At 59.1% G+C, this 26529-nt stretch overlaps 3 protein-coding genes across 7 annotated transcripts; 2 read left to right on the top strand and 1 right to left on the bottom strand.

Moving 5' to 3' along the window:
* Nucleotides 1–1402: 1402 nt before the first annotated feature.
* Nucleotides 1403–10023, top strand: LOC116965949 (G protein-coupled receptor kinase 5-like). 2 transcript variants are annotated; one of them, XM_042801502.1, is made up of 16 exons: nt 1403–1539; nt 5389–5484; nt 5580–5692; nt 6477–6554; nt 6735–6835; nt 6911–7003; nt 7079–7142; nt 7233–7373; nt 7458–7648; nt 7722–7759; nt 7902–7991; nt 8077–8285; nt 8378–8515; nt 8599–8736; nt 8818–8949; nt 9045–10023. In XM_042801502.1, exons 1-16 carry the CDS (start codon nt 1488–1490, stop codon nt 9162–9164), a joined length of 1794 nt encoding a protein of 597 aa, XP_042657436.1. In that variant the 5' UTR covers nt 1403–1487; the 3' UTR covers nt 9165–10023. The 2 variants fall into 2 exon arrangements, with proteins under 2 accessions (XP_042657436.1, XP_042657435.1); XM_042801501.1 differs by having other exon boundaries at nt 8378–8527.
* A 23-nt stretch (nt 10024–10046) lies between these two features.
* Nucleotides 10047–16325, top strand: STAR (steroidogenic acute regulatory protein). Of its 3 annotated transcripts, XM_032998333.2 has the most exons (8): nt 11002–11324; nt 12414–12589; nt 13153–13266; nt 13550–13677; nt 13758–13916; nt 14475–14659; nt 14854–14947; nt 15040–16325. In XM_032998333.2, the coding sequence occupies exons 1-8, from the start codon at nt 11245–11247 to the stop codon at nt 15145–15147; spliced, it is 1044 nt and encodes a 347-aa protein (XP_032854224.2). In that variant the 5' UTR covers nt 11002–11244; the 3' UTR covers nt 15148–16325. The 3 variants fall into 3 exon arrangements, with proteins under 3 accessions (XP_042657438.1, XP_042657437.1, XP_032854224.2); XM_042801504.1 differs by lacking the exons at nt 13153–13266; nt 13550–13677; nt 13758–13916; ... (1 more) ...; nt 14854–14947; nt 15040–16325 and adding an exon at nt 10047–10544 and having other exon boundaries at nt 11082–11164; nt 11286–11324; nt 12064–12529; XM_042801503.1 differs by lacking the exons at nt 13153–13266; nt 13550–13677; nt 13758–13916; ... (1 more) ...; nt 14854–14947; nt 15040–16325 and having other exon boundaries at nt 10555–11324; nt 12064–12529.
* Nucleotides 15675–25406, bottom strand: ASH2L (ASH2 like, histone lysine methyltransferase complex subunit). 2 transcript variants are annotated; one of them, XM_032998330.2, is made up of 17 exons: nt 25268–25406; nt 24850–24919; nt 23807–23952; nt 23032–23120; nt 22575–22669; nt 22345–22440; nt 22031–22126; nt 21728–21803; nt 21013–21030; nt 19581–19674; nt 19109–19326; nt 18720–18887; nt 18220–18413; nt 17703–17795; nt 17264–17362; nt 16905–16964; nt 15675–16476 (listed from the first exon to the last, which is right to left on the bottom strand). In XM_032998330.2, the coding sequence occupies exons 1-17, from the start codon at nt 25390–25392 to the stop codon at nt 16369–16371; spliced, it is 1845 nt and encodes a 614-aa protein (XP_032854221.1). In that variant the 5' UTR covers nt 25393–25406; the 3' UTR covers nt 15675–16368. The 2 variants fall into 2 exon arrangements, with proteins under 2 accessions (XP_032854221.1, XP_032854222.1); XM_032998331.2 differs by lacking the exon at nt 21013–21030.
* Between the last annotated feature and the right edge of the window lie 1123 nt (nt 25407–26529).

The raw sequence follows: 26529 nt of genomic DNA, 5'->3' as shown, positions 1-26529 counted from the left end.
CAATGGTTTCACCTGTGTTGGGGACCAGACGCTTTCCCCTCTCTTGGGACGACCGCCCTCAGTGCCAACTCTCGTCCCCACCTGGGCGCTGCACAGGGGGGAGCGGGACCCTCGGTCCTGCCACGGGGTCGGCTCACTCCGAGGAAAGGCGAGATCCCCTCCTCCAGGATGGGGAGCAGGACCTGGGTGCCCCCCCTGCCCCCTGATGAGGGCTGCCGGCTCCCCCCAGCCAGGCTGCAGCTGCTCCCCTCCAGCTGAGCCCACTAATTGCTGATAATGAGCTGCTGCAGCTGGGCTGGCCCTGCTGCCCCCCGGCCCCTCGCCTCGGTGCTTCGGGGGAGCTGGCACGGCCGCGCCAGGTAGGAGACCCCTTCGCGTTGAGCTCGGCCCCGGTGCCGTCCGGGGTGACGGCGTCGGGCGGGAGCTTTCTTGGGGTGCGGCGGTGGGGTTTGGGGTGGCTTTGTGCAGCCTCGGGGGCGAGCGGAGTGAGCTCTCCCTGCAAAACTTCTCGGTTCGTTTCCCCACAAAGTGAAACGCTGCTGGGCGAGGCAGGGGCGGCCCCCCCCACGGGTGGGTTTCCTCTTCCAAAGCAGCTCATCTCTTTGCAGGACAAGCCCTGCCCCGCTCGCCGGTGCACAAGCAGCCCCGGCAGCAGCAATCCTGGAAAGCCAAGAGCCAACGCGGGCAGGGCCCCCCCCCCGGCCGGGCACCCTGAAACACCTTTCCCTGGGGTGGGGGCTTCTTGCTTTTGGGGAGAAAACGCATCTTCCCTGTTGTGTTTGCTTGTGCAGGCTCGCGTGGGATAGTGTGAGATTGGTGGTAGAAAAGGCGTAAACAAGGAAATGCAATTTCTTACTTTAACCAAAAAAAAAAAAAAAAGGCTGTATAGAGACGGTGGCCCCCCCCCCCCCCCCCCGCAGATGGAAAATCTCTGCCGGGAGGAAACGGCTTTTTCGGTTTCGTTGTTCTGATGCGGGGCGGGGGGGGGGGGCGCAGGGGGTGCTTTGGGGTGAGGGGGGGGATCGGGGCGGCGATGCCCGCGGTGGCTGGAGGCGACGGCCGGGGGGGATCCCCCCCTCCCAGTCGGTCTGGGGTGTCGTTTCTGGGCAGGAGGAGGAGGAAAGCAGCTCTGCTGATGCTGGGGGTCCGGGGGTCGGTGCCCCCACCCCCGCGGGGTGTGGGGGGGTGGTGGTGCAAAGAGCTGATGCCCCCCCCCAACCGGGGAGGGAGGGGGGGAGCCCCACAGTGGGGTGGGCGCTCCCGTGCGGCGGGGCGCGGCGCTGCCCCTTACATAAGGCCATGACGCCAGGGGGCGGCCCGTGACGTCACGACGGTGACGCACCGCCCCCCCTCCTCCTCCTCCCCACCCCCCCCCCCCCCCGGAGGCGGCCGGTTGCGGCGGGAGGCGGCCGGACCGCCCCGCGCCGCCGGGCACGGTGTGCGGGCGGGGGGGCAGCTCCGCCGCCCGCCGCCCCCCCCGCCGCGCCATGGAGCTGGAGAACATCGTGGCCAACACGGTCCTGCTCAAGGCCCGCGAAGGTACCGCGTCCCCCGGCCCCACGCTGCATCCCCACTCCCCTCCCCACGGCCCGGGGCAACCCCCCCACCCCCCCCGTGGGCACCCCGGGTGCTGGGTGACCGGGTGGGCTCGTCCCGCTTGGCATCGCCGAGCCCCCACGAGGGGACGGCCGCCCCGGCGCTGCGGGACGCGTCCGTCCGTCCGTCCGTCCCACCCCGCAGAGCCAGGGGCGCGGGGCAGAGAACTGAAAAAGCGCTTTAGGTGCCGTGGCCCCAAGCGGGGCGTGTGCCGAGACGCCCCGGGGCTCAGGACGCGGGGTCCGTCCGTCCGTCCGTCCGTCTGTCCGTGCCAGCAGGACGTGTCTGGCGTGGACGGGGCTCGCGGGAGCAAAACTTTGCTGCTGCCAGGACGGTTCGGTGCAGGCCTGAGCAAAACGGGCGCTGCCGGGTGTGTGTGGGTGGTGGGTGGGTGTGTGGGTGCTGCCCCGGTTTGAACCCTGCCAGGAGCTGGGGTGAGGCCTGGGGGGGCAAAAAGCTGCGGGTGCCTGAGCCCCTCCAAAAGCGGCGCTTGGCACCCGCTCCCGGGGCAGCGCGGGCGCCTTTGTTTGCTTTTGGTTTCCTTTGGAAAACCGGCGCCCTCGTCGCTGAACCTTGGTGACCGAAAAGCAAACGGCCGCGAGAGCCACCGGCGCTGGAGGTGATCCCATTGCTTTTTGGGGAATCCCTGCCTCCCAAAGGCTCCCTTACCCCCAGGGCGGTCGCTTCCAGCAGCAGCAGCAGGCTCGCCGCGGGGATGGTTCGTGTGCGGGGGCCGGAGAGGTGCCGGTGCCCTCGCCGGGGAGGGAGAGGTTTGGGGTCGGGGGCTTGGGGCCGAGGCCAGGCGTTGGCACCGGCGCGCCCTGCCCGGGGCTGGACCCCGGTCCCGTCCCGTGGGATGCGCGGCGGCTGCCCGTGGGAGCCGGAGCCTCGTCCGAGCCGGAGCTGGGGAAGGGGGGGTTTGGCCCCAGGAGCGAGGGCGAGGGGGGGGGGGGGGCTCTGCCGCCGCGGGCACCAAACGGGTTAATGTCGGTGCGCGACGGCTGCGAGAGGCTCCGGAAGAAGCCGGGAAGCGGAGCGGGACGAGGGCCGGGTCCCGGCCGGGCGGGCGCTTCCCTCCCAGCAGCGTGGGGACGACCGGAGCCGCCTCAGCGGAAAGCTGAGAGCCCGCCGGCCGTGGCTGGGGGGGTCCCCACGCTCGGGTGGGGGTCACGGGCCAGCCTGGTGCTGGAAGGCGTGGGGGGCTCGGCGAGGTCCAGCCCCGGCACTGTCGCTGCAGCCTGAAGCTGCGTTTGAGCCAGATTCCTCCATCCTTGGGGCGTGCTGGGGGGGGGGGGGCTCGGCCTGGGCAGGTGCCCCCCCCACCTCCCGCTCCCGGTGCTTTTGGGGGTGCTGGCCGCAGCGGTCCTGTACCATGGGCAGTGTCGGACACGGCGTGAGGGGGTGTCAGCACCGCGCTGGGCTGTGGGTTTGGGGGGGCTCCCCGAGCTGCCGCTGCCTGCTGCACCCCTCAAAAGGACCTTGCTCTGCTGCAGGGTGCCCGGGGGCTTTGCCCCCCAAAAGAGGGTCTGGGGAGGGGCTGCTCCCCCCTCCCAGCCCCACGAGGGCTGCGGGGGTCTTTGGCCAGCCGAAACAACCCGGGCTTTGTGCCCAGCTCTTTGCTGGAGCTTTTGAGGGAGGGCTGGTGGCCCCGAGGGCCCCAAAAGCCCAGGGAGCCAAAAGGGCTCGTCTGCCCTGCGGAAGTGCCCGGGATAAAAACCCGGGAGCGTGCGGGCGTGGAGGAGATAACAGGCGGTGAGTAAGGCTTTATGGCTCTCCGGGGCGGGGGCAGCCGCGTCCCCACCTCACCAGGCATCGGTGCCACCTCACCGCACAGCGACCGGTGATGGGGGACCCGGGGGGGCTGCAGCCGTAGTTGGTGTAACGCCCCTCCCCGCGGGCTCCTTCACGCCGGGGAACGGCTTCTGTTGTGCTTTCCGCCGCTTTTCTGGTTGCCGTGGTCAGCTCGGCAGCGTCTGCGTCCTCGCAGGGTTCCCCGGCGCGGTTCGCTTGTGGGGAGCAGGGCTGAGGCGAGCGCCGATTTCTCATTTTACCTTTCCTGCTGCATCCCGCGGCCTGGCAGGAGACCGGCTCTCAGCGGGAGCAGGCAGGGAGCAGGCAGGGAGCAGGCAGCAGTGGGATGCTCCAGCACGGCTGCTCCCCACGTGGCCTCTGTCCTGCAGAAGATGCTGCGGGAGAGGGGCCGGGATGCCTCTGGGATGTCCCTGTCAGCACTCCGCTGCCCAGCACCAAAGGGTCCGGCTGTGCCCCCTCAGCACAAGGATTGTATATATTTTTTTTTTTTTCCCCCCTTTACTTTGAGGTTTTTCCCCCTTTACTTTGCTGGGGAGGGAACGGGACGGGGTTTGCCTTGCCCAAACACACCATGGGTGGAGGAGCTGGGTCCCCCGCTGAGCCCCACACCCCCGTTGCCCTGGGCCCTCGCTGGGGGCTGGGGTGGCTTTGCCGTGGGTCGGTTTTGGTGCGGTTCCACCCGGGGACGCGCAGGGGACAGGACACGCACTGGGGACGTGGTGCTCTTCCCTCTCGCCCTGGCTGTGCCGTGCCTGGACGCTGCAGGGGGGACCGGGCCGGGGAAGGAGGATGCTGCAGCAGGAGCCTGCGTGGAGGGAAAACATTTCTGACCTGAACCTCCCCATGTGCTCAGCTCCCCTCTGCGCCCCCCAGCCCGCAAGAGAGCTCCGGCTGAAAGCCCATCCCCAGGGCTCAGCCGGGGGAGATGCGCTGCAGCGTGGGTGATGAGCGTTAATTTATTTTTATTGTTGCGGCAAACAAATTGAAATTTGGACGGGGTGCTGGGGGCTGATGCCTGCAGAGTCTGAGGAAGAGGCGGGGAGGGAGCCGTGGCCTCAGAGCATCCCTGTGAGGTTGGGGTGGCCTGGGACGGCTCCCGGGGCGGGTGGAGGGTCCTTGGCTGGGCATCACCCCTTCGCCAGCCTCCCGGGGGGCTCCGGCCTGGGCCCTGCAGGGCGAGGGGGGCGGATGCTCCTCTTCCTCGAGTGCTCAGTCCCTGTGCTGCCGGCAAGCAGGGAGCCCGGGGACCCAGCAGGAAGCTCTGCCTGGCCGAAAACGCCGGCCCCACCGGAGCCCAGCACCGCGGCATCCCGCGGGCTCGCCCCGGCGTCACCGGGGGCCGGTGGTGGGTGGTGCTGGCCGGCCACCAGCTCGGAGCCGCGCTGATGTCAGGTCCCCGCAGGGGTGACTTCACGTGCCGAGCATCCTCCCGCCAGCCGCTGCTGCGGGGCCGTCCCTTCCCTCTGCCCCCTCCTCGTCCCCAAGGAGGCAGGGCCGGGGCTGCTGCAGCGGGGCGAGCGGCTCGGCGGGGAGATAAGGAAACCAGATGTTAATGGGAGGGAGCGACGCGGGGCCGTGTCGTTGTTCGGGGAGGAAGCCTGCACACGCCGGGCTCGGCCTCCCCCGGCACCAGGAGATGCTGAAGGGGATCCCATTCCTGCCCTGGAGCGGGGCTGGGAGCCGTGACCCGGTGGGGATCCCCTCGGCTCTTTGGGACTGAGGGTCCCCTCAGGGGTCAGAGCCCTCTCCAGGGCTGAGGGCGCGTTTTCCCACGTGGCTTTAGAGTCTCCCAAAGCCCTGGTGCTGACGGCGTGCGGGGACGTGTGTGAGCGAGGGGTTTTGGGGACCAGCAGTGGTGGGATGGGGGGGAAACCCCAAACTGGGCGGCTCCGCAGGACGGGGCAGGGGTTCTGCCCCCCTGTTCCCCCCGGGCCGGGGCAGCGATGACCTCTTCTTCCTCTCCCCCAACCCCGGCTGCAGGAGGCGGTGGCAAGCGGAAAGGCAGGAGCAAGAAGTGGCGGGAGATCCTCCGGTTCCCGCACATCAGCCAGTGCGATGAGCTGCGGAAGGGCCTGGGTGAGCCGGGGGGGGGGGGCACCGGGCCGGGGGCACGGCGTGTGCTCGGCGCGGTGCGTGGCACGTCCCGCGGCACGTCCCGCCTTCCCTTGCAGAGCAGGACTACGGCAGCCTGTGCCAGAAGCAGCCCATCGGCCGGCTGCTCTTCCGGCAGTTCTGCGAGACGCGGCCGGAGCTCCGGCGCTGCATCCGCTTCCTGGACGCCGCGGTGAGGGACCCCGCGGGACGCCCCCCGCGCCGGCTCCGCTCGCGGAGGCAGCAGTTTTAACCCGGGATGGGGGCCGGTTGGGGTTTTGCCGAGTCCTGCGGCGGGTTTGCAGCGCGTGCCCCAGGGCAGTGGCTGCGGAGCGGGACCCAGGGGGCTGCGGGGAGGCAGAGACCACCCCACCCCACCCCACGCGCTGCGGGTTCCCCTCCGCGGCGTGCCAGGGGAAGGGGGCTCTGTCTCGGCGAGCTCAAAACGCCGCTGGAGAACCCTGTCCACGCACCGCTGCCCGGTTTACCCGGAGATCGCCGGTGAAGGGGAAACAAGAGCCTCATAAAAATGATCCGTGTTTCCCGTTACTGCACCGTTGGTGCCCTGCGCAGCGGGGTCGGCTTTTCCAGGGCTGGCCGGGGGCCTCGGGGGGAGCAGCTGAGACCCGGCAGCCGTGGGGGCTGCTAATGGGAAACACACACCTGTGAAACAGCCCCGGCTTGTGCTGGCTCTCAGAGCTCTTGCAGGACACATTTTTTTTTTTTTTTTTTTTTTTTTTTTTCCCCCCCCTCCACTTTTGAATGAGCAGAGCTGCCCGGGCTGCAGCGGGCCTGGGTCTGGCAGCCCACTCCCCTGCCCCTCTCCCTGCGTGCTGTGGGGAGAAACGTGGGGGACACCCCCCCCCCTCAGTGCTGCCAGCCCCACCGTGAGCCCCTGGTGCAGGCAGCTCCCTCATTTGGGGAGGCGGGGGGGCACAGGGCAGAGCTGCAGCACCCTCCTCTCCCCGGCATCCCAGGCGGACTACGAGCTCTCCCCGGATGAGAAGAGGAAGGAGGTGGGGAAGGAAATCATCCGCCGGTTCCTCAAGCAGGAGGTGAGTGCTGGGGGGGGCCCTTCCCGCCCTGCCAGGCAGCTGGAGCAGGATGGGGTGAAGGGGGGGGGTCCCTTGCTGGGAGCTGCGTCCCCACTGCCCAGGCACCCCAGGGGCACCCGTGGCCTGGGTGGGATGGTGGGTGGGATGCGTGGGTGTGCATCCCCCTGCTCCCCTCGGCAGTCCCCCGATTTCCTGCCCGAGGTGGGCCAGCCCCACGCCAGCCGGTGCCTGCAGGACCTGCAGAAAAGCCCCTGCAAGGATCTCTTCAGCAGCTGCCTGCGGTGAGCGCCCTGCCCGGGGACGGGCGGCCGGGGGGGGGCTGCGGGCGACGCCGACCGTCCCCTCTCCCCCCGCAGCCCCCTGCACGAATACCTGAGCGGGGACCCCTTCGCCGACTACCGGGCCAGCATGTATTTCGACCGGTTCCTGCAGTGGAAATACCTGGAGAGGTGAGCAAGGGGGTCTGGGGGGCGGGGGGGGTGGGGGGGTGATGGGGCTGATGGACCCGGGGCCGTGTCTTTCAGGCAGTCGGTCACCAAGGACACGTTTCGGCAGTACCGGATCCTGGGCAAGGGCGGTTTTGGGGAGGTACGGCCGCGGGGGGAGGCTGGGGGGGGCAACGGTGGGCTGGTGGGGGCTCACCCCCCCCCCCGCCACGTTCCCCCCCTGCCCCCCCAGGTGTGTGCCTGCCAGGTGCGGGCCACGGGGAAGATGTACGCCTGCAAGAAGCTGGAGAAGAAGCGGATCAAGAAGCGGAAAGGGGAGGCGATGGCCCTGAACGAGAAGCAGATCCTGGAGAAGGTCAACAGCCGGTTCGTGGTGCGTGTCGCACTCTCCCGGGGGGGCCGGGGAGTTTGGGGGGGCCGTGGTCGGTGCTGATGGGCTGGGGGGGGGGTCACGCAGGTGAGCCTGGCGTACGCCTACGAGACGAAGGACGCGCTCTGCCTGGTGCTGACCATCATGAACGGCGGCGACCTCAAGTTCCACATCTACAACATGGGCAACCCCGGCTTCGAGGACGAGCGCGTGGTTTTCTACGCGGCGGAGATCTGCTGCGGGCTCCAGCACCTGCACCAGGAGGGCATCGTCTACCGGTGAGCGGGGGGCGGGCGCGGGGGGCGGCGGGGCTGGGCCGCTCCGTGCTGAGCCGTCCGTCTGTCCCTGCAGGGACCTGAAGCCGGAGAACATCCTGCTGGACGATGATGGTGAGGAGGGGGCTGCTGGGTCTGGCTCTGCCCACGCTCTTGGCTTCGGGGATGGGTCTCTGGCTGCGCTTCGGGGAGGACGTGTGGGGATGGGGGGTGGCCCTTCCCTGGGATGATGCCCTCAACCCCCTCCCCGCCCCAGGGCACATCAGGATCTCCGACCTGGGGCTGGCTATCAAGATCCCCGAGGGCGAGACCATCCGCGGCCGCGTGGGCACCGTCGGCTACATGGGTGAGCGTGGGGGCTTGGGCTGGCCCGGGGGTCCCCGTGCCGCGGCGTGCCTGGCCGCTGACGGGTTTGGGGCCGTGCCTCGCAGCCCCGGAGGTGATCAACAACGAGCGCTACACCTTCAGCCCCGACTGGTGGGGCCTGGGCTGCCTGGTGTATGAGATGATCGAGGGGCAGTCGCCCTTCCGCGCCCGCAAGGAGCGGGTGAAGCGGGAGGAGGTGGAGAAGCGGGTGCAGGAGGACCAGGAGCTGTACTCGGACAAGTTCAGCGAGGATGCTCAGGCCATCTGCAGGATGGTGAGGCTGGGGGAACCGGGACCTGCTGGTCCCCGCGGGGGTCGGGGCTGGCTCCATCCCCCCCTGCCGTGACCACCCGTCCCCCTCCCCAGCTCCTGGCCAAGGACCCCAAGCAGCGGCTGGGCTGCGGGGCCGACGGGGCGGCCGAGGTGAAGTGCCATCCCTTCTTCAGGACCATCAACTTCAAGCGCCTGGAAGCTGGCATCATGACACCCTCCTTCGTGCCGGACGTAAGGCGCAGGGTAGGGGTGGGCACCCTCCTGGGGGGGGCCGGGCCCCGCTCCCCCCGCTGAGGGCTCTCTGGCTCCCGCAGCCCCGGGCGGTTTATTGCAAGGACGTGCTGGACATCGAGCAGTTCTCGACGGTGAAGGGCGTCAACTTGGACCAAACCGACAACGATTTCTACGCCAAGTTCGCCACCGGCAGCGTCTCCATCCCCTGGCAGAACGAGGTACCGGGGGCAGGGGGTCCCGCCCTGCTGTGGGGCTGCCTGTGCCTGCCCCCCCCCCGGTGACCTGACCCCCCCCCCCAGATGATCGAGACCGAGTGCTTCAAGGACCTCAACGTCTTCGGACCCAGCGGGACCCGCTCGCCCGACCTGGACTGGAGGCAGCTGCCCGAGCCCCCCAAGCGCAGCCTCCTGCAGAGGCTCTTCCGGCGCCATGTAAGAGAAGGGGGGGTGCCCTGGGGTCCCCCTGAACCACCACCGCCCCTCACCCCCAGCTCATTGCCTGCTGTCTGTCTGTCTGTCCCTCACAGCCAGCCGACTACACCATCGGCACCGCCATCCACCCCCCCGCCCCGGCTGCCGTGAACTCGCACCCTCCCGCAGCCAACTCCTCCTGCCGAGCCCCGGCCACGGTGCCGGCACCGTCCTGACCCCTCTCACCGTCCTGGGGGAGCCGCCGGGGACGAGCAGCCCCCAGCCCCTGCCCCGTGCCCCCTCCGGGTGATCTCGGGCCAGCGTGGGGGCCGGGGGCTCTGGGGGTGCCGGAGCAGAGGGATGCTGGCACGGGGTGATGGGGGGGGCAATGGGGCAGGAGCAGAACCTGCCCAACCCCAACCTTGGCAGCTCCCTGGCCCCTTTTCCCCAACCCTGCAGCACACCCGGCCTGTTCCGGGGGGGGGGTCCCCCTGCAGGACCACCCCCAGCCGCTGCCAGGGGAAGGGGCCAGGGCAGGGACCTGTTTTTGCTGTGTTTGAGCCCGTTATCTTATCGCCAGCTCGGTGTTCGACCTCTGCAGGTGCTGGGGTGGGGGTCGGGCTGTGGCTTTATCTGCGCTCTCCAAATAGAACCAAAGGCAGCCTTGGAATGGGGGGGACACCCCTGGCTCTCCCCAGCCATGCTGCAGCAGGAGGGATGGGATCACCCCGACAGAGCGCCCACCCCCCCCGGGGCAACACAGCCTCCCCTCTCCTGCTCTGGCCACCACAATGTGAAACGGGCTCAGAGAAGGGAATTTTCTCAAGTGGGGGTGGGCGTGGGGCCGGGGGGGGGCTCCCCCTGTCCTCAGGGGTCAGCTCAGGGCAGCCTCGGGGTGCCCCAGCCTTGCATGGTGCACGTGGGCTGGGGGGGCCGTGCTGCGGGTGCCGGGGGCCCCGTGCCTTTGGGCCCCGGGGAATCTCTGCCTCCTTTGGTTTACATTCGATCCAGGTTTGTACATTTGTAAACAAGTTGTAAATATTTGTGCGTTGAGCGCCGGGATGTACATTTTTAAGCTAAAAGCTGCAAACGGAGCCACGTGGTGACTTTGCACGGGGATGGGGTGGGGGCGCGTTTTGTGGGGGCTGGGGGCCCAGAGGGGGTTTCTCAGTTGTTTTACCTCCCCCAGCGTTTTCTGCCTCCTCCTGCCCCCACGGGATGCGTGTGGGAGGGTGCTGTGTGCCCATCCTGGAGCGGGGCTGTGCCGTCTTCCTGGGCACCCCCTTGCTGGCGTGCAGGATGCGGCCACGTGCTCCCCCAGCACCCCCAGCTCGGCATTGCCGGGCAGGTCCAAGCTGTGGCCGGGGCCTCATCCTGTGCCGGGCAGGCGAGCGGTGCTGGAGCACACATGGGCTCAGCTGGCCAGACCAGCCGTGCTTCCTCCTGCCCCGATGGAGAGGCACCTTCCCGGTGCCCGCGGCAGGTGCTGGGACCCAAATCCCATCCCCGGTGCCGTGGGAGGCTGCCGCCCCTTCCCCTCGCAGCGGGCAGCCCGGTGTCAGCGTGGGACCCCTCAGCGATGGCCAGAGGAGATGCTGAGGTCACGTCGGGAGCCGGTGAGGGTCCTGGGGGTGTTCCCAATTCACCAGACCCTCCCGAGGTGCCTGGGTGACTTTTCGGCACGGCTTCGCGGCAGGCTGTGGGTCTGTGTGTGCCACAGTGCAATGTGACTGTCCCCTGTGTCCCCTCCCAAGGGGCACAGAGGGGTTCATGCCCCTCCAGCCCCCCCCGGGCCTGGAGCTGGAGGGGGTTGGCTTTGCCCGGGCTGTTTTGGTTCTCGCAAACAACGGCGTGTCCTTGTGCCGAGGCCTTGTGCCCGGGAGCGGCTGCTCCATCTGGGATAACAACGGTCCCAGCTGGTTTGCAGTTGGGGGGGGTCTCCCTGCCAACCCCGGTGCTGTGTCCCCCGGCTGGGGGGCTCCAGCAAGGCAGAGGGGCTGCGGGGGGGCCAGGGGCGAGGCACCGTGCCGGAGGGTCTCATCCCAGACACTGCAGACCCCGTTTGGCACCAGCTCCAGGCTGCAGGGTTGGGAGCTCCCGGCAGCACCTCTGGGATTTCAAACCCTCCTGATTTTTCCTCCCTCTGTGTGCAGGCGTGTGGGGACTGGGTGGACAGAGCCCAGGAGGGGGGAGAGCTGCGGCAGGGACCCCGAAATCACACCTGCGGCAACGGCTGGTGAGCAGGAGCACGGCTGCAGCAGGGATTTCCCAGTAAACATTTGGGAAGGGGATGGCGCAGCTTCTGGCCCCACCAGCATGAACACAAGGTGCCTTTTCTTGCGCACGGTGGAGAACAGCCGCCCCGGGGAGCAGCGGGGACCGTTCCTGGATGGCAGGTAGGACCCAAAGGGTCTCAGGGGGGCTCGGCGGGCAGGCTGGGGGATGCGAGGGGCTCCCCGGGAGGAGGCCACCAGCACAGCGAGCGGCTGACCTCCCCCTTGGCCAAGTTGTTGCAACAGCGGGGGGGAAGGTCAGGTTCCCCGCAGGAGGGTGCAGGGGCTGACGTCAAAGGAAGCAGCTGGTGATTCACGGGTTCTTGGGAGCGCTGCTCTCCGGGGCCATAACTCATCCCAGAAATGTCATCTCATCCTTGAGTGTTATCGCTGCTCTGCCGTTGCCCACTGCTCCCAGCCCCGTGGCAGATAAACCGGCCGCTGGGGGAGGTACAGGGGGCTGCCCCTTGCTCCCAGCCCCAGGTTCAGCAGCTTAATACACTTAATATTCAGCTTTAGATAGGCTGAAAGACTGGCTGTGTTAGCGCGGGGCTCTGCGCCCTCTGAAACGCTCTGGGCATGAAGCATCCCCGGTGCTGCCCCCGCCGTGCACGGCCACCCCGGGTGCCCACCGATCCCACACGCCTTGGTGGGTGCCGGGAGGTCCCGCTCTGTGGGGTTTAACGTGCTGCCGCAGCGAGGGCTCAGGTCCCCGGGGAGGGGGTTCCCGTGTCCAGCGTGAGCTGAGGTTGGCTCGGGTTGTTCCGGGATGGTTGTGCTGTGAGATGGTGTCGTCCGTCGTTATCCGTTGTTATCTGTTGTTATCCGTTATTATCCGTTGTTATCCGCTGTTACCTGTCAGAATTGATTGTTATCCCTTGTTATCCGCGGGGGATGAGCTGCGCGGGGGCAGCCGCCCGGGGCACCCCCGGTCCCCGTGCAGCCGGGTTCGTCCCCGGCACCGGGATCTCCCGCCAAGCACCAGCCCGAGCCGGGCAGGGCGGCTCTGCCCTCGCCTCGCTGCGGGAGCTGCCCGTGCCCGGCCGCGGCGGGGGCTGGCCGGGCTCCAGCGCGGTGCACCAGCACGCCTCCGCCCACGTGCTCGCCGGACGCGTCCCGCGGCCCCCGGCAGATGCGTGAGGAGCCGGGTCTGGCCTTGGCCCCCCGGGCCCCCCCGCCGTAAGTGATGGCTCTTATCTCCCCGCTGACAAGCCGGCATCCTTCAGCGGGCGTACTTAAGGCCGAGCTCCCCCCGGGGCCGGGGCAGAGGAGCGCTCGCCACAGACACCCGCCCGCAGCCCGCGGCTCGCTCCGGACCGGGGAGATGCTGCCCGCCACGTCCAAGCTCTGCGCTGCCATTTCCTACCGGCACCTGCGCAACATGACCGGTGAGGGGCTGGCATGCCGGGGCTGGGGGAGCCCCTCTGCACGGCCGGGAGGGGGCTGGAGGCTCCGGGGTGCTCTCCCCACCCTGTGCCGCGTTGCTTTCTGTGCTTTGTTTTTTTGTGCTCGCTGCCCTTTTTGCTGCCGACCTTCTGCTGGGGTCGGAGGGGGACGGCTGCGTGCCGCGGCTGAATGTGGAGGGTACAGGCTGTAGGTAACGCTCCCGCTGGCTGTGAGGGGTTTGTATTCCCGTACTCCATTTCCTACGGCCTTTTCTGGGCATCTGCGTGATTGCTCCTCGGTATTTTTGTGACTGACATCTGCTCCTTGCGTGCTGCGTGGCTTAGACCTGGAGCAAAGCCCGGGTTTGTTTAGGACAGCTTCTGTCCCGGAGCAGTGCAATGGCAGTCAACTGCTCTCTGTGCCTGTAGGGACTTCAATAAAGGCGGCAAGCAGAGACTTTTTCAATATGTCGTACGTTTAAATTGAAAAAAAAAACCCAAATGAATAGCAAGCGCTCTGCAGCGCAGTGCCTGGTGCTGGCGAGTGACGCGCTCTCTGCTCTCAGGTCTGAGAAGACAAGCCGCTGTTGCCATCAGCCAGGAGCTGAGCAAGCTCGCCTGCCGCAGCACGGGACCTGGCACGTGGGTTAACCAGGTTCGCAGAAGAAGCTCCTTGCTCAGTAAGTGACCAGCAGACGGGGGTCTGCCCCGTTCTGCCGGGTGGTGACCCTCACGGCGCCGGGCTCCGGAGAGGGGGGTGGAGGAAAACCTGCTTGTGGGTAGCCTGTGCTTCTCCTAAATAACCTTCGAAGGCAAGCAAGCAGTGGGAATTGAGTTTACTTCCCAGCCCCTGGGCATGGAGAAGTGTATTTGATGTAGATAAAGCTTATCTGGTGTTAGGAATTGTTAGTCAACTGTGCAATGTTCTTACGCTGGCGCCTGCTTTTGTCTGATCCCGAGTAGGCTCGAGGCTGGAGGAGAAGCCCTTTAGCGAGATGGAAATGTCTTACATCAAGCAAGGAGAGGAAGCCCTCCAGAAATCACTCAGCATCCTCGGGGACCAGGACGGCTGGAAGACAGAGACGGTGCTGGTAGGTGCTCTGCTTTGCAGCAGACTGACGCGGTCCTCCTGTAAATATTCGTGGTGTTAATTCTGCCTTCCCCCCGCCAGGGTAACGGAGACAGAGTGCTGAGCAAGGTGCTCCCCGACACGGGCAAGGTGTTCCGACTCGAGGTGGTGGTGGAGCAGCCCCTGGACGCGGTGTACAGCGAGCTGGTGGACAACATGGAGCAGATGGGGGACTGGAATCCCAACGTCAAAGAAGTCAAGGTAGGAAGTGCCCGTCAGACCTGTCTCGGCCGGGATTCACACCCACGTGCTGCTCCGAGGGGCCTTGGAAGGGCCAAAGAATCGCTTTGCCCAGCCCGGCAGGAGCACAGGGATTTCCCCGCCCGTGCTTTGGGAGGGGAGAAGCCAGACTTCCAGAAGCCAGAGCTCGTTCCGCAGCAATCGCGTTGCTGCTGCAGCCAAACGGAGTCTGTAGCGGCTTATTCTGCAGGAAATGCCCTTTACTGCAGGGTAGCAGGCCAGGTCTGGTGTTACGTCTGTACTGTTACTGGAAGAGAAACAGCACCGTGTCCCAACATGCAAGGAAGAGCATTTTGCTCTTCCACAGCTTGTCTGGAGTAAGAGAAGCATTAAGCAAAACACCTTCCCTTTTCAGGTATTGAAAATGAACGTTCTGCGATGAAGCAGATATTTGCAATTTTTCTCACTATAAACACCCAGTTTTTGTAAGAGCGTGTACTTGAACACAGGGTAATCAAAGCTAGCTTTTAGCTATGCCGTAAATACTTCAGAATAACATTTTAATTCTGAACCGTCCAGATTCTCCAGAAGATTGGAAAGGACACGGTGATCACCCACGAGAAGGCGGCCGCCGCCCCCGGTAACATTGTTGGACCACGGGACTTTGTGAGTGTCCGGTGCTCCAAGAGACGTGGCTCCACCTGCGTCCTGGCCGGCACGTCCACGAAACACGGGGCTATGCCCGAGCAGGAAGGATTTATAAGGTACTCGCCTTTCGCGCTCCCTCGCTCGGGGGGTGTGTAGTGACACACGCTAGCTTTTCGGAGGGGCTCCGGTTTGTCTGGGCAGCCGGAGCTGTGAGGGAAACCCACATTCAGAGAGCACTTCAGCGGGGCTGTAATTTTGGGGGCTACGAGCCGCTGTGCTTGCTAACGGGCGCCCCCCTGCCCTCTTGCAGAGCGGAGAACGGCCCCACCTGCATGATCCTGCGCCCGCTGCCCGGCAGCCCGTCGCACACCAAGCTGGTCTGGCTGCTCAGCATCGACCTGAAGGTAAGTAAGCCTCGCAGCGATCCCGCCCAAGCCGCAGCGGGAGCTGCCTTGGAGGCGCGCTGGGCTCCCGGGCTGTGTCTGCTCCTCCCCAGGGCTGGCTGCCGAAGACCCTCATCAACCAGGTCCTGTCCCAGACCCAGGTCGACTTCGCCAACCACCTCCGGGAGCGCCTGGCCCGGACAGCGGCCGGGAGCTGCTGACCCCAGCGACTGGGGAGGGGGGGGGGACGCTGCCAGCAGGAGTGGAGCCTTGGAATGGTGTGAGACAGACACAGGTGGATCCAAGGCCTTGGCTAATTAGCGCAGGCTGGAGTAGTAGACACCACTAATTGAGCGTCTCAATAAATAAGTAAAGCTTTATTTATTGAAACTAAGTGTCAGGCCCCTGCAACCTCCCCCAGTCAGCCAGCACCTGCTTAGTGTGCAAGTGCACAGGACCACAAGCCTGAGGGCTGTTGGTCCTGCCTCTGCTCTGCTGAGCAGGTGCTGGCTCACTCAGGCCCCTGCAACCTCCCTAAATAAATGAAGTTTTAAGCAGTGGTGTCTACTACTGCAGGCCTTGCCTAATTAGGGAGGTCCCAGACACCTGACAGGGAAGGCAGGAGGACCAGCACCTGGACTCCCTGAACCTCAAATTTTATTCCCCTCCTTCCCCCAAAACATGGGGTTATTCCCTTCTCCCCTCCGTGAAGCAGCTCTAATTTATTTCTCCTGTATAGACACACACACAAAGTGTCAAATTATTTATTCATTCAAAGCTTTGCACAGCTTCATCTTGAGAAATCTCCGAGTGTAGCTAATTTGAGTTTAAATCTCATTCATAACAAGTCACAAGAAAAAAAAAAAGAGTTAAAGCCTTTATTTTTAAACTGGTTTCCAGTTTGTGGGGAAAAAAAAAAATAGTTTGGACAGAAGCCCAAATTTCAGTCTTACATGCAGTAGTCTTGTTACAACACCCTCCTCCTGGCTGGAAGCAGTTGTTTACAATCAGCCCAAAGAGCTGAGCAGAAGGGCCAGTGCTGCTTCTGCAGGTGTGTGTGTACAGCAGGGAGGTCCAACTCCAGCCCGCTCTCACTGAACAAACGACTGTTACAACCCAGGTACAGCACAGGAGAAGTGACCTCAATACAATACTTGCTGCTTCAGCTAGCTACACTGTAAGAGTTCCTGAAGACTCGGTGAGATGCCCACAAGCAGCACAATACATACTAGAACTGCAGTCACTTAGACTCCAGCACAGCGGTAGAGTGTGGCTTCAGCAGGTACCAGATACACAGAACACCTGCCAGCAAGAGCTGGGTTGGCTTCAGCTTGTCTGCTCGGTGGCTGGTTGCTCTGAGTGCTGCACGTCCCTCTGTAATAAAAACCACTTGACTGGCTCCCCCCGTGTCCGCTCGGCTAACGCTGCGCCGCCTGCTTCGTTTACGGCTCCCAGGGTGGACTGCGCCGTCCATCGACCTCTGTCTCTACGTGATAGAGCACATCTGCCAGCGTGTGCTCCACAACAGCACCCCAGCCCATGTCACTCATCTGCAAAGGGAACGAGGGACAGCACAGGCTCAGGCCAAAGAGGGGCTAGCTCTGGCCTACAGCACCAGTCCAGGACTGTTCGCCTCCAGAAAACATTAGTGGGGAAAAAAATTCCCAAGTGTTTCCTTAAGCCAGAATTCAGCCCTCTTACTGATAAGAGAGGCTAACACAGGCAGACAGGGACTTTACAGCCCCCCAAGAGGAACAATGACAGCACCTGCTATTTGAGTTATTTGTTAGGCTATCTATCCTTAAATATTTTTAAATACAATCATTTTTGGCTACACAATCCAAGTGCAAAGACTGAAGAGGATGGATACAGGCTTGGTATAAATCAACTCCAACCGCAACAAAATCTCAACCCCGCTTTTGTTTAAATGCTGAGGCCATTACAAAGTGGGGGGTAAAAAGCTTCAGTCGTTACTTACTGGACGGTAAGTGATATCTCTAGGTGGATACTTGAAATACGGCCCAAAGTTTATAGAAACCTGTAGAAAACACATTTATCATTAGATCCAGGAAAACCAGGCAAATTGCTGTAGTCCTCAGCTTCTTGTACTCCTGAGCCTACCTGGACCCCGTGCAAGACCACATAAACAAAGATCCTTGGCACAAAAGGAGAGCGTTTGTCCAGGGGTTTGATATCAGACAAGTGAACAGCAGCATTGTTCCAGAGTTGCTTCACTAAAATAATTCCCTTCTTTCCTCTTCACTCACTTGCCGCACTCCATGCATTACTAAAACTATGATGGACTTAGGAATGATGTTTCAAAGACATGGTACTTACCGTGCAGCCTTTGTACAAAGAAATAGCTGGAAAATAAACTCCTTCAAAGATGTCTTTAAAGGCAATTCCTTGGCTGGCACCGTTCTTGAAGAATATTATCTGAGAAGAAAAACAAAGAGGTTTTCTACCATTGATGCTAACTGTCATGGCCTTGCTTGTGAACTACAGAGCAATCCCTGAGAGGCAGCTTAACCTACGCTCCCCTTTACCTGATGCCAGACAATTACTTCAGTGACAAGCAAAGGGCACAGCTGGTTTGCTAAATTCACATTTATTGTTGCTTTAATGAAAGTATTCTTGTTTTTGATGAAGAACTAATAAGCAGCCTCCCTTTGTGCTCATTAAATGCAAGCAATTAATGCATACAATAAGTCAGTCTCAGCAGGCTCTCCACTCTTCCTGAAGCTCTGCATCCTCCACCTACCAGCATTTAACTCACCTGGCTTCCAGGCGCTTGCTTTAGGCTCTTCTCTGCTTTGTCCACAAAGTCCTTCTCTTCAAAGTACAAGTAGCTTTTGAATTTGATCAAAGCCTGAAATGTTACAAAACAACCACTTCAGAAGTACGCCAGAAAAACTGTTACCTTTAGTGATATATTAAAGGAATAGCCTACAGGAGCCCTGCTCTGGGATAGGCGTGCCTGTTGTGTCAGAGTACCCAGGACGAGTGATTCACACATCTCAAATATTTGAGAACCAGGAGGGGAAGAGAAGATGAAAAAAGATGTGGGCAATCTCATTCAGCAGTCCATGCAGAGTCTTCCCTTGCAGAACCTCTGGGTGGTTCCGAGTATTCTGTTTGCTTGAGAGCAATGCTTTGGACCTCTCCGCTGTGAACCACCCAGAGGTGGTACGGGGAGGATGCACTCAAAGGGGAAGAAGGTGAGCCTAGAGCAACCTGCTTTCCACTTGCCCACTTCACCAACACTTAATCCCAAAGTGAATGCCACACCTCACCTTATCTTTGTAAGTGTCAGGCAGTGATTTGGCAGTCTCAGTATCTTCTGGAAGACTGATGTAAAATCCCAGGATATCACCCTGTCCGTAGCCAGATGAATAGTGTTTCCCTATCGACTGGTGAAACTTTGTTCCCTTTTTGCTGCGCCAGGAGTAACTGAACTTGTCGTATCCCAGAGGTGCCTGGAGGTTCCCTGCGGAAACCAAGGTTTCTTCATGAGCATGCACAGCGCAGCAGGGGCACAGTTAAATACAACTGCCATTAGTACAAACGCGTTGACTGTAGTGTTAGGCAAGGCCAAGCACGCCTGAAGGATCTACCCCTACTGCTGTTCCGCACAGTTCAGATCACCTGCAGAAAGAGCTTCTCCTCAAGAAAAGCAGTGAAGCAGCTGGCAAGCTGAGCATGACTCACCCTCCTTAGGTCTAAAGTACGGGGGAAAGAAATAGAGGAACTAGGCGGAATCCACTGCTAAGAAATATTTGGTAAAGTTGTTTACCTAATGGCTGTGACCAGCCTAATCTGGCAGCTGTGTCTGGAGGCATCTCATCCATGGATATTTCAAAGTACCACGCTCCTTTCCGCACTCCATGCGAGGCTCGTACCATGGAATAGCCCTTCTCGCCGATAACAGTCAGTCTGTCATCAGAAATCTTTAACTGGGGAGCTGCGGGAGATGAGAGGAGATGGTATGAGCGCTTCACCTGTGATTTCTAACAGGCAGCGATGTCAAAAGGCAAGTGAACATACAGAAGTGGATTTAACATTTGCACCTCTTAAAGCAATTATGTCTGAAACGTCAACAACCGGTAACGTGAGGCTACAGAAGATGGCCCCTCGTAAGAAGAGCTGGCTATACAACTTGCATACGATTAGCAAGCGTTGTACCTCGGTCGTGCAGTGCTAGGAGGACTCGTTCATACAGGCAGGCTCTGTAGAGGTCCCCAGGAATAGGCTTTCCTGCCCAACAGTCTAGCTCCAATTTTTCTGGGTCAGGTGCGTGGGGGTCAGGCTCAGCCAAGATGTAACGATATCCATCTTTATTAAAGGGGTGTTCCAAAGGATAACCGTGGGGTGGTAAGCGCTGAGCGGAAAACAACGGGTCGCTGTGAAACACAAAAACTAGAGGTTGGCATCTCACGGTGGCTACGGTTCAGTCGCAAGACAACCCAGACCCAGGACCACCTCTCACAGAGCTGCACCTGCAGCGCTCACGGCCTGCACACCGCTTGGCTTCCGAGAGTCTGTGTACGACGAGCGTGTACTCATCTGTTTCAAAGAATTTCTAGCACGTGGCCTAGCACCACAGGGTTATGGCCTGATGCTCATCACTGCGCCACCGTGTCATCTCTCCTCTTACCTTCTGGTTTTCTTGGCTGTTCCCGTGGTCCCTCCATCCTGCTGCTTGCGCTTCGCTCCCCGTCCCTTCCCACTGCCGCTGGCAGCGATCCCCCCTGAACACAGAAACCGCGGCGCGTTAAGCAGCTGGTGATCAGCGAGAGCCCGTGAGCATGGAGTCTCCACAAACGGAAAGGGGCGGCAGCAGCCAAACTAAAACCAGTTCATGAGCTCAAGTACCTTCTTCCACAGTCACGGACTTTTTTTGAAAATGAGCATAGCAAAATCCAGAACTTCGGTAGCTTCTAGTCAACTTTGGAAATGTCTAAATTTAGAGTGGAAGTTACGTGAGATTTATCAACAAAATGAGCTCAACTCAGGCTTTTAGGGTGAGAATTAAGAATCTTTTTTTGTCATCAAAAGATCTACAAACAGCAGCACTGGGATCCACTTCAAAAGCATTATTATTTGCTTTCGTGGAGATTCCAGTCACGGTTCAAATTAATTTCTGCAAAAGTAGCAGAAAACCCAACCTACAGCACACACTATCTGATTTTAAGCAAAGTCATCATCCCAGTGACACACTATGCTGGAGAAACACTCCGACACCAGTAAGCAATAAGCACTTAAGTTTCCATCTATAAAATAAAAAATACACCTTAGTTGAGGAAAAATGAAAAGCAAGAGAGGTGTTTCTCTTCAGTATTACCAAAATCAGTGATACAATTGAACAGTGTACCATGTCATACTACAGCACCCAGTTTTCACTCATAAGTAAAACTACAGTACAGGAAAAAGTCAAATGTAATCAAACTATTAACAGTATCATGTTTTAATACGTTAAATTGTATAGGCTTTTTATCATTAGACTATTTCAAAAAAGATCGCTGTTGATTTACAAGGAAAACTATAGAATTTTTATGTACTGTAGATAAACACCTTTACAAACCGCATACTGTGTCATAACTAAAAGTATAGTCAGCTTTTAAATTATCAGCATTCCCCTTACGGTGTAAGGGATTCAAACCACTGAGGGAATACCATATTCTGCACAAACACGACATGATCTCAACTGCACTGGCTAGTTTCAGTGCAGATAAACATTTAGGTTCTTTGTCATCACTCATTCGCCTAAACAATCACTATATCATACCAGCTCCCAGGCTCTGACCACTTACTTAGGCATTAAAACTACAGCGTCAGGTCAAAGCAAAACCACACATAGGTGAAAATAAGGCTTTGAATCAGTCAAGTGGGGCAGAATATGGTAATTAAAAGCTTCTAACTGCTAAAGATTAAAAAGTGAAATTGTTGTTTTGCACTAAAAGTATTATTGCAATCATATCAGGACACGCTTTTGGTTTTTAACTGACTTTAGCTTTTAAGATACTTGAGCAAGAAAGCTTTGCAAACAACAATACTTAAGTTTTAGAAGCTGAAAGGTAAATATTCACCTCCCAAAGAGGCTCCACCTGTAAGAACAGAAGTGGCACCACACATTTGTCAATCTTCTAGAAATTAAATAAAAAACAACCAGTGCATGAAATGGAGACAACGCAGCCTTACATATCTATAACCCTGTTTTAAAAAGCCCCAAACACCTCCTGTTAGGTACCATCTGAATGTGCTCAATACAGAGCGGTGTAGCCTTCGCACAACGAAATCTCGCTGGCAGTTAGTGTTAGTACAGTAAGATTACTATCGGTAACCTCAGCGAGCTACCCAAAGTTGTGAGCACAGCCATCCTTCTGCAAAAACCAACAACAGTAAAATGCAAGCAGCGATGGTAAGGAATAATATATACTTTCCCCAACTTCTTTCAAATCTCAGAGTGAGAGAAACAGGAAGTCTAACTCATGTAGTATGTAAATTAATATCATTATGGAAGAAAGCCAACAAGCTTGGCTTTCTTGCAAACATCTTGATTTAGCTGGCTGCCATGAAGAAAAAAATCGAACCTTCACAAGAAGGTAAAAATTAATCTCTCTACAGAAAGGCACGGTGAGACTGGCTGAACATGTTTTGAACATAATAAGCATAACCTCAGTTCACCTGACACGTTTAACTGCAGCATCTCAACTAGTGTAGCTGCACAGATGCCTAGCGATAGGACTGGGAAAATACAGCTTAGCACCAAGTATTAAAAAAACACACGATTAAAGAACTTGCCATTTAAGTTCCCGCTTGTGGATACTGCGTTGTTCTGTTTCTGGTTGTCATACGCAGGACCAATATTGGCAAGATCCTGGAAGAGATTAAAAACTCTGATGCACGGACTCAGTCAAACTTACCCCTCAAAGCCTGAACACGGCACTTCCCGGTGCTGGAGCCCTCCAACACATCGCTTGGCGCAGCACAGGCTCACAGCAGGATTTGGCTCATTCGCCTGAGCATAAACCACAGCAAAAAGGACCCCCCACCCCTTCCCCCAGCTCCCTGCAGCACACCACCTTCCCATCTCTAATTACATACTTGGTCTAGAAGTCCAAACTTGGGGTAATCTTCTTCTGGGTCTTTACTCCCTGGGTCCGGATGCTCTTTCACCAAAAACACATCTCTTTCTTTACACTAAAAGACAGAAAGAATTTAAGTTCCGCAGGGTAAGATCATATCAAGTTCATTAACAAGAGTTTAAAACACAGTGTTTACCATTAATATGTAGTACATCAACTACACAAACAGCATTAAAATCCTCACCATTTAGCTGTAAGTCCAGACCTCAACAAATGTCAGACAATTGTACCATTCACAGAAAATCCTCCACAAACTTAACTCTGAATACTTACCATAGTTTTGACAATATTATTAGGCCAAGTCATTTTCCCAGGTCTCTGTCGTGTTGTCATACACTCCCAGTATTTATCAATAAATGGGATAATATCCTGTAAAAAAATAAAACAAAACTGAGTCTTAACAGCGTGGGTCTGAAAGTCTCACTGCCAATATTTGTTTGAACTTGCCCTTCACTGAAATCGTAGCTTACGTAAATCCATGATGATTTTTATAATAGCCATACCTTATCTTTTGAGAACATTGTTTTCGGGTGCTCATCTTGTGTCCTTGACTGCCACGTTAAGTTGGCCAGAGCACTGAGGCACATTTCCTTGAGATCTTAAAAACAAAAATATGCCAGAGCTAGAGTTACACTCACAGGGAAGATCAAACATACACCCACGTACACGGCGATTACTTAAGCACAAAGCATCCGTGGCTATCTTGAACAACAGTACAACCCTCACAAGTTCTGTCCTAACTCAGCAGCCCTCGCTAAACAGAGAGATTTTCACCATCTTAATAAGTTAGTAACAAAACGCCAAACATTTTCAGAAAAAGCCATGCATGCTTTTTGCTAATGGGGGACTTTTGAGTAATTTTTGAAAAGTTTCAGCAGAACCCTCCCACTGACTTCAGATAAAATAAAGCCTTCAGGATTATTTTGCACAAAATGTCAAGGAATGTGCTTTCACACTTACTTGCTTGTTTTCTTAAGAAATATGTGTTCCCGCTGTGATGGCAAACATTGCAATGGAAACTGTAGTTGGTCATGAAAGGCAGACATGACCTGGAAAAGAGCACACCGATTTGCGAGTTCTGGTGTACACCTCACTACATCAGGTTAAGAAATTAATTATTCTCCCTCTCTCCAGAACCAGAAATATCTTACAGATTCAGTATCTCCATCAAATTACAATTACCATGAGCATCAAGAAAAGCCACAAAGCTCTTGAGAGAAATGTAAGCAAGCTAAGAGTCATCATCTTGGTTTAGAGAAATTCTGAAATTCATTCAACAAAATAAGAGACAACAACACAAAAAATCTGGACAAGGAGCTCCAACTTATTGGAAGTCTAGAGTACTTTTCAGGGGGAAAATACAACCAAAAAAGTTGAGTTTTTAATAAGCCTAAGGTCAATCCCACACAGATTCTAAAAAGCAAGCTGAAGTTACTTTTCAATTATAGGAAGATTTTTTTGTTCACACCAATTGAAAACGTCAGTTGAATCCCCCTCTGTTTTTCAAATAACATTTACAGGCCTCTAAGGCCCCAGGTCCAAGAGTGGCTCTGACAGTTCTGCAGTCTGTACAATGATTTTTTTAGAGCCGAAATATACGAACAGAAACACTTCCCACCAAGCTGGGTGAATTCACATAACACACTGGCCCCCCAGTGGCCAAGGGTCCTTGGGAATTTACACTCTAAATACTTCCATTAAGTTTCACGCCCGGCATTAGGCAGAGCTCACGTACGTGGTGTCGATGCCAAACGTGTCTGCTGTGAACCACTTTGTACAAATTCCACACTGCAGCTCTATCTCTCCGAGCTGTCGTCCGTTCTCTTCATCCACTGAGCCTGCCTGAGCATCCAAGACTTCAGAGTTGTCCCCAGCAGCTTCCTACAAACAGAGCAGATCAGCAAACCTGGACTGACTTAAAGACTGACTGAATCAGACAGAAAAGAAGGTTTGTGCAGTAACCTGTCAAGACAGGAGAATTTAGAGGGAATAGGTTGGGGGTTTTTCCCCATAATACACAGCCATGCTGTGAGTGAGCTGGAACTATCTTGTAGATTCAGTTAGAACTAGTCAGATGAGTGAGGATTTAATTTCCAAATTAATTCTTTAAAGAACTAAAACTGGAGCTAGTAGGATGGAAAGTCTTTCTCGTCCGAACCACAGGAACGTGTTCAAGTTCCTGGTTTTTGAATAACTACGTTCTTACCTTCTATATCTTCATCTTATCCCTGACTTAGTATTAGAAAACTGAGGATGCTTATTAGTCCTAACACGTCAGGCATTTGCCAGACATCTATTTGTTAAATAGAAACATTTCATCTCCTGAAAAAAACTCTCTATTTGCCCTTTTTCTACACCACATACAACCCATGGCTATCTTGTGCCTTTGCATCTCCCTGTTATCTATGCAATGCCACTAGATTGCTACCAAGTAAGAATCCCTTGGGGAAAATGTGCTGGTGGTGAAAGAAAAAAACAACAAAGAGAAGGGAGAAGGCTAGCAGCCTGGTGAACAGCTATCCCAACGGTTAGCCTCAGACTTCCCTCACAAGAGGAAAGGACAATTTCCCAGCCCAGGACGCCCGCGAGGGCAGCTCTCCTGCAGGGACAGGCAAATCGTGGTGCCCGGCTGCAAGGGAGCCCAGGCAGCGTCATCCCCACGGGGCTGCACGTTCAGCTTCGGGTGCTCTCACCCCCCCTGCCTGTCCCAGCACCGCAGGAATCACCCCCGCGAGCTGGGGCTCTCCCTGCGAGCCCCGGCCGCCCGCAGCCACCTACCAGGGCGTCCTTCCCGTTGGCGGACTCTGTCTCCAGGGCTGCGGTGACATCGACCAGGGCAGCATCTCCCCTGCAAGGGCAGAAGTGAGTTAAGAGAGGGGCCCCCAGCTCAGCCCTGGTGTAACCATGGTGGGGCACAGCCGGGGCCTGATGGGGCCTGGCCCCGGGGTCTGGAGCAGACCGGGCCGCACTGGGGCCTCCCGGGCAGCACGAACCGCGGACCCGGGGCACCCCCGGTGCCGCTGGGGCAGAAGGACCACCCCGACCCCCACGGCTGCCCAGGGGAAGAGGCAGTGAACCCCAGTACCCTCAGGGTTTCCAGGGTAAGAGGGGAAGGGGGAGAGCTCCCCCCCCCGCCCCATAACCCTCACAGCTTGCAAGGCTGGGGAGTACGGGGGGAGGGCAAGGAGCGGCCTACCCGGTCTCGGCATCGGTAGCGCCCGGTTCTGGCGGGGCCGGAGGCTCCGCAGCGGGAGGGTCCGGGGCGGGCTCCGCACCCTCGGACGCGGGAGCGACGGCCACAGCCGCCGGCGCTGCCGCCATTTCTCACCCCTCCCTCACAGCCCCCGCTCTCGCGAGAAGACGCCGCTCTCGCGAGACTCCCCTCTTCAAAGGGCAACGGATCCCGGTGGGCCCCAGAGGCCGGCGGCGGAGCGGCGCCCCCTGCCGGCGGCCGCCGGGCCGGGCGGGGCGTGACGTCACTCTGCCCGGCCGTGATGTCACCCAGGCAACTCCCCCACCCACCCCCCCCGGGGGGTTATAATCTACGTCAGCACACGTCCCCTCCGGGAGCGGGTCTCCCCCCCCCCCCCGCCAGCAGCGCCCCCGGGCCCACGCCGGGGGCTCCCGCGCGAAGATTCAGCCCGGCCCCCCCCCGGGAAGGGGGAGCGGCTCCTCGCCGCCCCGCGAAACCCTCTCGCTGGCAGGGCCGGCGGAGGCGGGGAGCACTAAGGCATTGCGACAGAAGAGTTCACCCCCCCGCACCCCTCTGCTTGCCCCAGCCGCATCAGGTCCCCCCGAGGCTGGGACACCCCTGCCCCGGCATCCCCCCCCCCCCCTCCCCGCTCCGCACCCAGCGGTACGAGCCCCGTTGTCCTGTCCCGCACCCTCTGCCCTCAGCGGGGAGGGCCGGTGGGTGCTCAGCACCCTCTGCCCTGATCCTGCTCCGGACGGCAGTGGGAGAAGGGGAAAAAACAAGAGGGGGGGGGGGGCAGAGCCCGGACAGGGCTGGGGGAGTGACGGGGACAATGTCCACGGGTACCCCGGGTCCTGGTCCCTTCTCTAAGGAGCAGGACAGGATTGCCGGGGGGGTGAGGGGGCTGGAGCCACCCGTCCCCAAGGATCCCAGGTACCGGGCAGTGCAGGGTGCTGGGGACAGCGGTGTCCCCGTGCAGCGAGGGGGTGGCCGCCCCCCTCGTCAGGGAAAGGCTGGAGAGAGCTGGTGGTGGGGATGAGCCCAGGAGGGATGGAAGGATGGATGGATGGATGGAAGGATGGATGGATGGATGGATGGATGGATGGATGGATGGATGGATGGATGGATGGATGGGGAGGAGAAGAGATGGGGAGATGGAGGGATGAGCAGGGATGAGTAGGGCTGGAGGCAGGGAGGGAGAGATGGGGAGAAGGGAGGGACGGGGGAGATGGAAATGGGGAGGGATGGCGGGGGGGTGGAAGGGG

The sequence above is a fragment of the Tyto alba genome, unplaced genomic scaffold (assembly GCF_018691265.1).
Source record: "Tyto alba isolate M040663 unplaced genomic scaffold, T.alba_DEE_v4.0 Super-Scaffold_34, whole genome shotgun sequence".
In the NCBI taxonomy this organism is placed as follows: Eukaryota; Metazoa; Chordata; class Aves; order Strigiformes; family Tytonidae; genus Tyto; species Tyto alba.
Note: the sequence above shows the minus strand (reverse complement) of the source record. Positions and strands in the feature narration are given on the sequence as shown.